This window comes from Rhinopithecus bieti, unplaced genomic scaffold, assembly GCF_001698545.2.
Source record: "Rhinopithecus bieti isolate Rb0 unplaced genomic scaffold, ASM169854v2 scaffold_33121, whole genome shotgun sequence".
Lineage (NCBI taxonomy): Eukaryota > Metazoa > Chordata > Mammalia > Primates > Cercopithecidae > Rhinopithecus > Rhinopithecus bieti.
This window is the reverse complement of record NW_016814090.1, coordinates 294,661-306,938: the sequence shown is the minus strand read 5'-3', so window position 1 is coordinate 306,938 and position 12,278 is coordinate 294,661. Positions and strand designations below refer to the sequence as shown.

The following is a 12,278-nucleotide window of genomic DNA, read 5'->3' as shown; positions in this document are numbered from 1 at the left end:
CCCCCCCCGCTTACCTGCTTGCACATACTGGTCGGAGACTGTAGGCCTGGTTCTCAGAGCAGACACACTGAAGCTCCAAGCTGCTGTCTCTGTATGATTTGGCATTGGGACCTCCAAGGCGCCTTCCTCATCCCTTTCTTCTGGCAGAGCTTCATCTAAGCAATTTAAAGTGGGAGGTGTGGTTGCTGAGGGAGTAGGGAAGGCTATCCAGCAGTGGGAAACCAGTGAACAATATGGAGGCATGGCCAGATTGGAGTTTTAGAAAGAGTGACATGGCTGCCTCATGGAGAGGGATCTGAAGGGATAGCGGGTAGAGTGAGAGGAACAGGTAGAGGGCCTGGCCATGGCCTAACTACAGAGATGGATGTGGAGAGCCTGACTCAGGTAGCTAGCACACTGCCTCGTGCACAGTGGACTTTCTATAAGTATTGATTGATGAATGAATGAATGTCAGCCAGAATCAGTGGGAAGGAAGTGAAGGAGATAATTTCAGGAACATGAGGTGTGTGTGAGCCTGAGATAAGCTTTTGGTTACTCTTGCTTGCAGTGAGCTCTGTGAACATCTGCCTGGCCCCCACACCAGCCTGCTACTGGGCGATGCTTTAATGAGCATTCTGGAGGTAAGTGAGAGGCCTCACAGCCTTGCCAAGTGGCCCCCCAGTCTCCCTTCTCCAGTGGGAGAGAAGAGGAAGACCCAAAGACACTTTCCCCACCAGCCCGAGAAGGCCCTGGAGGTCTATGATGAGGCCTATAGACAGAACCCGCATGATGCCTCCCTGGCCAGCAGAATTGGGCAAGCTTATGTGAAGGCCAACCAGTATACTGAGGTCAGGCTGGGCTGGGGTGTGAAGGGGCAGGGAGGGCCAGCCTAGCAGGGAAGGTGGAGGATGACGGTACATGACTGGGGAGCTCTGGATGGGAGGAGAGTGGCTGAGTTTTCACTCAGTTCCTTGATGAATGGGGTGCCAAGGGGAGAACTGAGCAACTCTTTGCTGCTGACCACACCTGCTCAAGCTGAGGCTTACACCCTGTGCCAGGTGGGAGGAGTGCTTTTTCACCTTAGGCTTCTATGTTCTGGAGGGGCACACTGGTGTGATGGCTGCTGAGGGGAACATGGTGTCTGGCACTGAAGTGCAGAACCAGGCCAGAGGCTAATATTTATTGTTTGCACTAAGGCAGTTGAGTATTATGAGGCTGCCCAGAAGATTAATGGACAGGACTTTCTGTGCTGCGATCTGGCCGAACTGCTCCTAAAGTTAAAGAAGATCAATAAAGCAGAAAAAGTTTTGAAGCAGGCACTGGAACATGACATTGGTGAGGCGGCATTCTAACCTATTTCTAGCATTTGGAGCAGACATACTCCAACCCCATTCCCCATTAGCTGAAGTCCTGAACCCAGCCCTCCCCACCAACCCAGCTTCCCAGGAACCAGCAAACTAACACTAATTTGAGTTTCCGTTTAACAGTCCAAGACATCCCATCCATGATGAATGATGTTAAGTGCTTGCTTTTGCTGGCAAAGGTTTATGAGAGCCATAAAAAAGAAGCTGTGATAGAAACTTTGAACAAGGTAATTGACAAGTGGACTTAACCTCTTTATCTGCCATCTGCTGATGGGGGCTGAAGAAGGAGAAAGGAAAGAACTCCAGGTCTGTAAAGCCCCAGACCTCTTCCTCAAAAAAGGACCTAGGTTACACCTCTGACATCCACCTTCACTTATTTTCCCATTCTGGTTCATTCAGTGACGGTACACTAATGTGCTCTGAGCTAGGGTGGGCTGGGGAAGGCAGGAAGTAAGAGAGTGCCTTTGTCCTCAAGGGTGATAGTAGAGATAATAATGAGGCAATGACAATGGCTCCCCTGCAGGAAAAGCTCTGTGCTAGGTTCTGTAGGGTTTTTGCTTTCTTATTGAATGATCACAGTAGCCCTTTGTAATAAGCATTGTGACATTCCCATGTAACAGATAAGTCTCTAGGAGGTTGAGAAATGTGCCCAAAGTGGGGTTCAGTTGTGTTAGTCTATATTCTGTGGGTATATGCCAGAATACTTGAAACTGGGTAATCCATACTTTTCCTACAGTTCTAGAGGCTGAGAAGTTCAAGGTGGAAGAGCCACATCTGGTGAGATCTTTCTGCTCAGGAGAAGGGGAACTCTCTAAAAAGTGCAGTGCAGGGTATCACATGGTGGGCAGGGGGCACCGACTGTGCTAACATGCTTGCTCCGGTCTCTCATCCTCTTCTTAGGAAGCCACCAGTTCCAATCCCATGATAACCCATTAATCCATTCATCCACAAGTGGTTTAATCCATTTATGAGGGCAGATCCCTCATGATCCAATCACCTCTCAAAGGCCCTAACTTTCAATACTGCCACATTGGGGATTAAGTTTCCAGGAAAGCACATGATGTTTGGGGGGCACATTCAAACCACAGCAACGTCATATGTTGCTTATCAGCAGGAATATGATTTTGTTGTGTGAATATCAGACTCAGATGGTATAGCTGACTTCACACCTAGGCTATCTGGTGTAGCCTATTGCTCTGAGTCTATAAACCTGCACAGCATGTTACTCTACTGAATTCTCTAGGCAATTGTAGCATCATGGTAAGTATTTGTGTATTTAAACATAGCTAAACATAGAAAATGTACAGTAAAAATACAGTATTATAATCTTCAGGGACCAGCATCATATATGTGGTCTGTCATTGACTGAAATGTTATGCAGCATGTGACTGTACCAGCAAGTGGTGGAGCTGAGACCTGAGCCAGGTCTGGCCTGTCCCAACCTATGTTCTTTGCACACTGGGCTGCCCCTGATCCAAGAGCCCCCAGCCATTCCTGTCACATCTTCCTCACTTTTTTCCCCCAGGGGTGTGGCCTCAAACTTGTTTCTGGAGTATGCTCTGTGGTTCTAGAGGGAGAGCCCACACTCTGACTGTTAGAGATGATTTATCCTCTTGTTTACCACTGGATTCCCATTCCTCTTTTTGGCCCTCAGGGAGCCAAGTGCTGATTCCTACCCATGTCCTACAGCTTAACCCTGGCATCATCATTTCCTCTTGCACTGATGTTCTCTGCTTACTCACTTGATCATTTGTGTGGTAAATATTTGTGGCTGCTTCCTCAAATTCCCAGCAGGGCGGCATACAGAACAGAACAGTCTACTGTGTGCCTTGAGCACCTACTGTGTGCTAGTTCTAGCCTGTAGTGTAGCAAAGCAAATTAGACACAGAGCCTCAAGGTGTGATGGAAGCAGGTAAACAGGCAAAGTACAAAAGCGTGTTTTGTTTGAGTGCCTTTGCGTCTGCTCCTGCCCCCAGAGGCAGTACTAGCTTGCCTCATGTGTACTCAGCCAGTGGCTTTGCCTATTCAGAGTGACCCAAATTTGCCCAAGGCACTGAAGATGTCATTTTTCATACTTCTGGATCTGAATTAAGAGCTTGGTACTTTCTGTGAACTGGTATGTCAGGCTCTGAGTTTCTGATCCTGGCTTGATTGGTTTCCCAAGGCCTTGGACCTCCAGTCTCGGATACTGAAGCGAGTTCCACTGGAGCAACCAGAAATGATCCCCTCCCAGAAGCAACTGGCAGCCTCTATCTGCATCCAGTTTGCAGAGCACTACCTGGCAGAGAAAGAGTATGACAAGGCCGTACGGTCTTATAAGGATGTCTTCTCCTACTTGCCCACTGACAATAAGGTGAGTGACCCTCAAAGCAAGAGGCTGCTTTCTCCCTCAGGGCACAATGCCTTGCTGAGCTCTCTGACCAGGTGCAGGGGCCAGTTCCTTCTCCATTCTTCCCTGAGGAGTCACAGATACGATGGGCATGGGAGGCCAGTGGCCTCTGGGGTAAGGTGCCTGCTCCTGCTGACCTGGGACCTCACCTGCTGCGGCCCTTGGAGCAAGGCTCACCTTGGATAGCCAAATGAGAAGGGTATAGTGGGAAAGACATTGCTGAAAGTCACATTAGTCTGACATTTTCAAGTCCCCCTTGGAGGTGGGGAGATGATAAGGGTTGTAGCTGCCAGGGCACTTTGGGCGTGAAGTGCAGGCTGAGCTTCCAAGAGGGCCTAGAGTTGTGAGGGAGGTGTGGCTCCAGATAAGGGAACCATAGTTGGAATTCATGCTAACACAGTAGATGAAGAGCTTAGTGACAGATCCATTCATTCATGTAATACTCATTTAACAGACACCTAATCTAATATGTGCCAAGAACTGTGCCCGGCTCTGGAGACACAGTGGGGCAAGGCTTGGTCACTGCCCACAGATTACCCTTGGGTAAGGGCATGTAGATGAGAGCACAGGCAGCACCAATGCCAGGCAATACATGCCTGCATGGGGGTTCAGGGCACCACTTGGAGGAATGGTACCTGCCCCAGAATCTGGGGCACAGAGGACTCTCAGAGCAGTGAGGCCAGAGTTGAAGCTGAAGGATGAGTATGTGTTAGCTTGGCCCAACTTTCAGAGGTTAGTAAGACACAGGGTATGACTGGAGAACTGAGTGGGAGAAGGGGAAGGCCAGAGATGTTCACTTGGGGAATCTGAGACATATTTTGAAAGCAGAGCTGATAGAAGTGGGGTGTGAGGAGAAGAGCTGTCAAAGACGATCCCAGGGGTTTCCCATGTTGTTTACTAGTTAGTGTATTATATCCGGCCTTGTCCCAGGTGATGCTGGAGCTGGCGCAGCTCTACCTGCTCCAGGGGCACCTGGACCTGTGTGAGCAGCACTGTGCCATCCTCCTGCAGACTGAGCAGAACCATGAGACTGCTTCTGTGGTAGGAAGCCCCCAGCACCCACTCCCTCCCTCCTTTCCTCCCTTCCTCCCTTCCCAGGGTCCCTGTGACCAGATGCAGGCTACTTCCTAGCCCCATAACCTCGGATGCCTCACTGACAACACCTCTGAGGAGCTGTCAGGCAGAGAGGACTCAGTGCTGCACCTACTCTGCCCTTTAGCCGGAAGGGGTGGGCTGGCTGGCAATGGGCAGCATCAACCTCCTGGGCCAGTCTAAGGTGGGGTGAGGTTGATTCACCCCAGGGGAAAGCGCATCCACTGTAGGTGAAGGCAAGTGGGATAGGTTCCTGGGGCTTCAGGAAAAGCCCTCCGCAGTTCTGCCTCTCTCCTCCCTATCATCCAGACCTTCTCCAGGGCTGGCCCAGGAGCAGAAGCTGAGCCCTTGCAGAACAAGGAGGGGTCCTCATCCCTACCTCTATTGCCTGGCAGTTATCAGAATGGGTGGAGAGGCTTTCCCTGTAGGCTATCAAAAAGCCCCACTGGTCTCTACCACTGGCCTTACCTTCCCATGTCCATCCTCAACCCAGCTCTTCTTGCCCCCCACCTTGGGAAGTCCTCACCTTCTGGGTGGGGGCCTGAGAAACCCTCAGGCTTCTCCTGTGGCAGCTTCTCACAAGGCCTGGGGAGGCTGCCTTGCAAGTCCTTTTCTACCTTCCCTTCTTACCACCATCACCCCCATACCCCCCGCCTCCCCTTATACCCATGCAAGCTGGCACTGTTGGGAAATCTGGAGCCTTGTGTGTTTTCTGATAGTTGATGGCTGACCTGATGTTTAGAAAACAGAAACATGAAGCGGCCATCAATCTTTACCACCAAGTCTTGGAGAAAGTGCCAGGTAATTCTGCCCATGGAGACTGCCTGCACCAGTTCCCACTGAGCAAGAGCCACTCTCCCAGAGAAGGGTGGGACCTCTCCCTCCTTCCTGACTGGGCAGAGGAAGCCCCTTCCTCCCTGATTGTTCCAGAGAAGCAGGAAACTGATAAAGACCCAATGGAACGTGCCGGCCCTTCCCGAGTCCAAGGGGCCAGTTCCTGGTCTCAAGGACTTGGCACTGGACCCAGGACAGCATGTCTGTCCCCAAATCACAGCCAGTGGGGCTCGACACAGTTCCCTTTTGAGGTCACAGCCACTTGGAGAGACTAGAAATTCTCCTCTGTTGTATAGCTTCATTCCCATTCACTGCAGCATAAAACCACCCCTTCTTGCTGGGGAAAGGGGCCAGACCTGAGGCTCAGGTTGGAGCCCTGGCAGGCCCATGGCAGTGTGCCCATAGGCCCAGGAGGTCACCATGGTTAGGAGTATGGGTCCTGAGGCCAGGCTGCCTGGGTCTGAGTCCTGGTCTACCACTTACTGGTTGTGCAACTTTCGGCAAATTATTTATCCATGTCTCAGTGTCCTCATCTGTAAAACAGATACAATAAGAGTACCTACCTAGGCCGGGAGCGGTGGCTTACGCCTGTAATCCCAACACTTTGGGAGACTGAGGTGGGCGGATCACGAGGTCAGGGGATTGAGACCATCCTGGCTAACACGGTGAAACTCTGTCTCTACTAAAAATATTTAAAAATCAGCCGGGCATTGTGGCGGGCACCTGTAGTCCCAGGTTCTCCAGGGGCTGAGGCAGGAGAATGGCATGAACCCGGGAGGCGGAGCTTGTAGTGAGCCAAGATCGTGCCACTGCACACCAGCCTGGGCAACAAGGCGAGACTCCGTCTCAAAAAAAAAAAAAAAAAAAAAAGATTAGGTACCTACCTAATCTTGCAGTTAATGTATAGGTGAAGCACTTAATACCAAGTACAATATAAGTGCTATATAAATGTTAGCTGCTATTCTTTACTATTTTTAAGCATTAGTATTATTCTTTACTCAACCCTGGAACTGTTGGAATGTCCCCGCTCAGCCCAGATGGGCAGTATCTCTTGGCTCCTCCTAGGGGCCCAGCACCCTCATCTGATACAGCTACTGGGCATCTCAGCCTGGAGATTTCTGTCTCTTATTTTAGACAATTTTTTGGTATTGAATAAATTAATCGATCTGCTAAGAAGAAGTGGTAAACTTGAAGACATTCCTGCCTTTTTTGAATTGGCCAAGAAGGTGTCCAGCCGGGTGCCTTTGGAACCAGGGTTCAACTACTGCAGAGGTATCTACTGCTGGTGAGTTGGGTGTGGTGTGTTGAGGGGCAGCTGTGTGCAGGAAGCCCTACTGGCAGATAGGCTAGGCCCTTGTGCTGCACAAAGGGAGCAGAAATTCTGCCTCTAGGACACCCAGGCCCAGCAAGTGAGGGCCCACAGGGGCAGGGGTGGAACCCTTCAGAAGTCGGGGAGAGCCTGCAGCCTCTGGATGGAGGCCAGGTGAGGACCACTTGGGCAGGCCACTGGCCTGCATCCAACACCCAGGTCCGACGCCTGCGTCTCCTCCAGAGGAACTGGGAAACCAGCTATCCAGCCTCTGCTTTGTGCAGACTCACAAAGTGGCCCTTGTATATCTCTGCCCTGAGCCTCAGTTTCCCTCACTGATTCTTGGTGTTTTCTCCACTACAGGCACATAGGGCAGCCCAGCGAAGCCTTAAAGTTCCTGAACAAGGCACGCAAGGACAGCACTTGGGGCCAGAGCGCCATCTACCACATGGTGCAGATCTGTCTGAATCCAGACAATGAGGTTGTGGGCGGAGAGGCTTTTGAGAACCAGGGGGCCGAGAGCAAGTAAGGGCCCGTGAAGGCAGAGGCAGAACCCTGGGGAAGTTAGAGAGAGCCTGCAGCCTCTGGGTTGAAGCCAGGTGAGGGCCACACGGGCAGGCCACCTGCCTGTGTCTGACACCCAGGTCTAACACCTGCAGCTACACAGAGAAGAAGGAGGTGGAACAGCAGGGCGTGAGCACCGCCGAGAAACTGCTGCGTGAGTTTTACCCGAATTCAGCCTCCAGCCAGACCCAGCTGCGGCTGCTGCAGGGCCTCTGCCGGCTGGCCACCAAGGAGAAGGCTAACATGGAGGCTGCGCTGGGCAGCTTCATCCAGATAGCGCAGGCTGAGGTGTGGCTGGTGGGGACTGGCGGGCATGGGCAGGTGGCAGGGCCGAGCCTGACTAGGCGGCCAAGGCGTGCTGACGTCCATTTCCCACCCGGTGTGTAGAAGGACAGTGTCCCTGCCTTGCTGGCCTTGGCACAAGCCTACGTGTTCCTGAAGCAGATCCCCAAGGCGCGTATGCAGTTGAAGCGCCTGGCCAAGGCCCCCTGGGTACTGAGTGAGGCTGAGGACCTGGAGAAGAGCTGGCTCCTGCTGGCCGACATTTACTGCCAGGGCAGCAAGTTTGACCTCGCCTTAGAACTGCTGCGGCGCTGTGTGCAGTACAACAAGGCAAGGGGCCACACACACATTGGGGCTGCAGGGTGGCAGAAAGGGTTCCAGGCATTCCAGGAAGGTGAAGCAGGCTTTGCAGGCAGAGGTCATATGGAATAACAACTAGTCGGGAAGAGGCAGGCTGAGAGGGGCACATGGGCAACAGACCAGAATAGGAATGAGGATCAAGGGCGATGGACCAGGTAAGAGGAGGTACACAGGGTCGTGTCATGTCCAGAGGAGGGAACACTAAATGACAGAAAAAGATGGGAAAGTTTCAAGGGTTCCAACCTGGAGGGACTTTTGCAGGTCAGAGCAGGCCAGGAATGGGAGTGGCGGAACAGGAGGGCTGCAGGGAATGGGGTTATACCAGTGTCTGGGGTAGCTGAGAAGAAGGCACACAGTTGGCTTCTTGCAAAGGTTGGGGTACCCCTGAGGTCCCTTGGCAGTTTGGTTTATGGCAGCTCACTTCTGTCCCTTGCCTGCTTCTGGTTCTGGTCCTAGTCCCACCCTGGCCCAGGGAACCAGCAGAGGCTCTAACTGGCTTTCCCTGCAGTCCTGCTACAAGGCCTATGAGTACATGGGCTTCATCATGGAGAAGGAGCAGTCCTACAAGGATGCAGTCACCAACTACAAACTGGCCTGGAAGTACAGTCATCACGCCAACCCTGCCATTGGTAAGGCAACCAGCCAGGGTGCACATGAATGGACATGGAAGGGAGGTGGGCAGGAGGATCCCCACCATGACCCCAGAACTCAAGGCCTGTACCCTGGCTGTTATGAGAACCATAGGGGTTCTCAGGTCATCAGGGTGCCACCATCTATGCTCTCCATGCCCCTGGTAGGCTTCAGACTTGCTTTCAACTACCTGAAGGACAAGAAATTTGTGGAGGCCATCGAAATCTGCCACGATGTAAGCCAGCAGCCTTGGCGGGGAGGGCCTGGTGTAGTGGTAGGGAACCCTGCCTGATACTGCATACCCATTCTCTGTTCCAGGTCCTCAGGGAGCACCCCAACTACCCCAAGATCAGGGAGGAAATTTTGGAAAAGGCCCGAAGGTCCCTGAGGCCCTAGCTGGGGTCAAGGGGCCTGCAGTAGAAGCCATCAACCTTCTGAAGTTGTGTGGAGGGATGAAAAGTGGGTCAGTGGAGAAGGGATTCAGAAAATGACACATTCTTCCCCATTTCTATAGTGTATGTGGTTTATTTTGAATCATGTTTCATCTGACCTAAGGGTCACCCCGAAGCTTTATGTTTTTAAGGCACAAGAAATGTTGCTCTGGGAAGAAAGACATCAACTGGCTTAACTTTTGCTAGGCTCGTTGGGTGCTTTCTAACAGACCTCGCTTTTATCCCAGACTCTTTGAGGGGGCAGAGGGGAGCAAAGAGGGGGCTTCTAGTGGAATGGTGGTCGAAAAGGATCCCCTTCAGCTATTTTTCAATGGTTGTTGCCCTTCTCCTGTCTGGTCTCCAGGATCCTGGAGCTAGAGAAGCAATTACTCTTGCTTTCCATGCTACCCTCTGAGTCTGCCTGGCGGTGGGCCCAGGATGCTATGGGCAGTGGGCCCAGACAGGAGGATCAGCTGCAAAAGGTCCTGTGTGAGAGGGCCTGCAGGGTGCAAGGGCCATTGTCCCACCCTGTCCATGCATTGTTTCCCTTTCCCCTGCCACCTCCCCCCCACTCCCCACCAAGTCCAGCTGGGTTCTTCTGGTCCTTACCAGTTTGGGACAAACCTGACTACCCTCGCCTGGCACAAGGAAATACATTCCAAGAAAAAATAGTTCCCACTTCAGCTTTTGCAAAAGACACTGGCCATCTAACATCCTACAGAAACCCTTTTAATGTCTATGGGGGCAAATGCAGTGGTTCCTATTTAGATGAATAATGTTAACTGCAACTGGCAAGAGGGTGACAGAGGGCACCTTTGCTGTGCTCCCAATACCACTCTTCCTTGATGTCATTAAGGATGCCAATAATGGGACAGTCTGGCCTCAGGACAGTCAGGAAGCCTAGGATCTCTGAATGTGGACTTCCCAGGTCCCTTCCCCTTTCTGGGTCTTAGTGTCCCCATTTGTGGCAGGAAATTAGATGTCTCCCAAATCATGGCACAACTCTCTACCAGTGATATACAGCAAACATTTTAAAGTTTAATAACTGTGTGCTTACACATCATTTTTACATAGAAAACCAAGTAGCACAGCAAAGTCAGGAATTTACGGGTGCTGTTCCATGGGATGGGTTTAACTTTTAAGCATACTGATATAATTGATTTAAAGAAAAATTATTTAGAGTAAGTAGAATGCAGATATGGGCAGAGTTTTCAAGAGCAGTTGTCCAGTGACTAAGGTTTGGGAACAGTGGACAGATAAGGGTCCCTTTGGAACAGTGTAACTCGGATGGCTGCTGAGCCTCATTTTTATAACACACTGCTGATCACATATATGGTTTGTTGATATAAGCTGGGGATCTGGAATGCTTTCCCCAGGTTACTACCATCTTTCCTATGGGAAAACCCAGTCCCCTTTCTGTGATCTCCTTTAAAACCCAGTTTTGTTGGGACAGGTTTGTTGACAGGTCTATCTATATGGAGAATGATCCTGTAAAGGGATTGTGTATTAATCATGTTTTTGCTGTAAAACCTAGATTGTCTTCATTTATCTAAAAACAAAGAAACAAAAACTAAGAACCCTGTGGCCCTAGATGGGACTAGGCAGGCCTCAGTCCAGCCATGGGCTGAGTCCATGGGGCGGAAGCCTGTTGGGGCTTCCTGCCAGAGTACTGGAGCTGAGGGCTGCCACCCAGACCACCAGGCCAGTCAGAGTGACCCTGAGAGCCCTTGGAAGAACCCAGGTTTTGGATTGTGCATGCTGAAGTAATCTCTACAAAAGGGTCTCCAGGCACCAGTGAAGAAGAGACAGGACAACTCAGTGTACCGGGGCACTTTACCCTGAGAAGACAAAGGCCTAGCTATTCCTAGCTAAGCTGGTTACAGGGACATACTGCCCCACCACAGGCCAGATTCCAAAGCATGAGTCCTCTAATGGCACTGATACGGCCATGTGGTCATGTCCATGCATGTCCAAAGGCAAGAGACAGATACCTAAAGGGTGACAGGACAGGCAAAAAAGAAAGGATTAAACACACAGAGAAAGAATGGCAGAAACATGAAAATTGATGCAAGTTGCAAACGTACACAGGACTTGCATGTTCCAGGCACTCTTTAAGGGCTTTGTAAATATGAACTAAACAAGCTTATGAGGTGAGTAGTGTTACTATTTGCATGCAGTATCGAGGACACCCAGGCACAGAGGGAGTAATTCACATAAATCACCTCACTAGGTAGTAGAAAATCCAAGATTCAAGCCCAGCATTCTGGCTCTGTGCTCTTACCAGTCAAGCCAAAGAGATGAGTGAGCCCAGTACAGACCAAGGCAGGGAATTAGAGCAAGGAAACCCAAATCAATTCTCCTCTGGCAGTTCCTCCTTCCAGCTCTTGTACAAATCACTATCATTCCTAAGGGGGAAGTCAACATTTCTCAGGTCCCCGGACTGGGGCTCCCCAGAGCAGGGTGTGGCCTACTCCTCTGGCCTGCAGCCCAGCTGAGCTGCCAGGGACAGGTCAGACAGGTCTGGCTGGTGCAGATGGATGAGGTTCTGCAGCTTCCCCCCGCCCTTCCCGCTGCCCCCCTGGCTCAAGTCCTCACGGACCACAGCTGCTATGTAAGGCCATCACCAGGCCTTGACCAGGCACATCCCCTTGCCCTGCCTCCATCCAGTTGGTGAATTCACCCTCAGGACAAGGCCTGAACTCAGTGTGGGTGTGTAGGAAGGAGGGTGCCCTCACCCATCCCCAGCAGATAGCCCCATGTCAGAAGACCCTGCTGCTGCTCCTCCCCACCACCCCAGGTCACCACTGTAGAGGAACAGGTTAATCCAAAGGAAAAAGTGCTCTATCTGCCTGGTCAGCCTCAGCTGGCTTCCTGCCTCCAACTTGACTGGCTTGCCTGGAAAGAGGCCCAATATGCTGGGTGTGCCTACTCCTACCAGCCAACACAGCCTGTGTCCATACTGCCCTCTGCAGGGTTTGTCCCCCAACCCCAATTCCCCTGAGGGTGTACCCCTGCTTCCCACCCCAGAAATACAGACCGCATTG

The 12,278-nt window shown here is 51.5% G+C and overlaps 1 protein-coding gene across 5 annotated transcripts in view; it reads left to right on the top strand.

The window, feature by feature from the left end:
- The window catches only part of TTC21A (tetratricopeptide repeat domain 21A), a 31,691-nt gene extending 22,381 nt beyond the window's left edge, over nt 1-9,310 (top strand). For 3 of the 5 annotated variants that reach the window (XM_017849633.1, XM_017849635.1, XM_017849637.1), the window contains 14 exons: nt 548-620; nt 717-827; nt 1,176-1,314; nt 1,467-1,570; nt 3,508-3,696; nt 4,663-4,773; nt 5,544-5,625; nt 6,793-6,943; nt 7,331-7,492; nt 7,627-7,819; nt 7,919-8,143; nt 8,682-8,802; nt 8,971-9,038; nt 9,122-9,310. In XM_017849633.1, the coding sequence (XP_017705122.1) occupies nt 548-620; nt 717-827; nt 1,176-1,314; nt 1,467-1,570; nt 3,508-3,696; nt 4,663-4,773; nt 5,544-5,625; nt 6,793-6,943; nt 7,331-7,492; nt 7,627-7,819; nt 7,919-8,143; nt 8,682-8,802; nt 8,971-9,038; nt 9,122-9,199 (1,807 nt within the window). In that variant the 3' untranslated portion in view covers nt 9,200-9,310. Of the gene's footprint in view, nt 1-547; nt 621-716; nt 828-1,175; nt 1,315-1,466; nt 1,571-3,507; nt 3,697-4,662; nt 4,774-5,543; nt 5,626-6,792; nt 6,944-7,330; nt 7,493-7,626; nt 7,820-7,918; nt 8,144-8,681; nt 8,803-8,970; nt 9,039-9,121 lie in introns of those variants that run through there. The other 2 variants (XM_017849636.1, XR_001881020.1) reach the window with 2 other exon arrangements.
- Nucleotides 9,311-12,278: the final 2,968 nt, after the last annotated feature.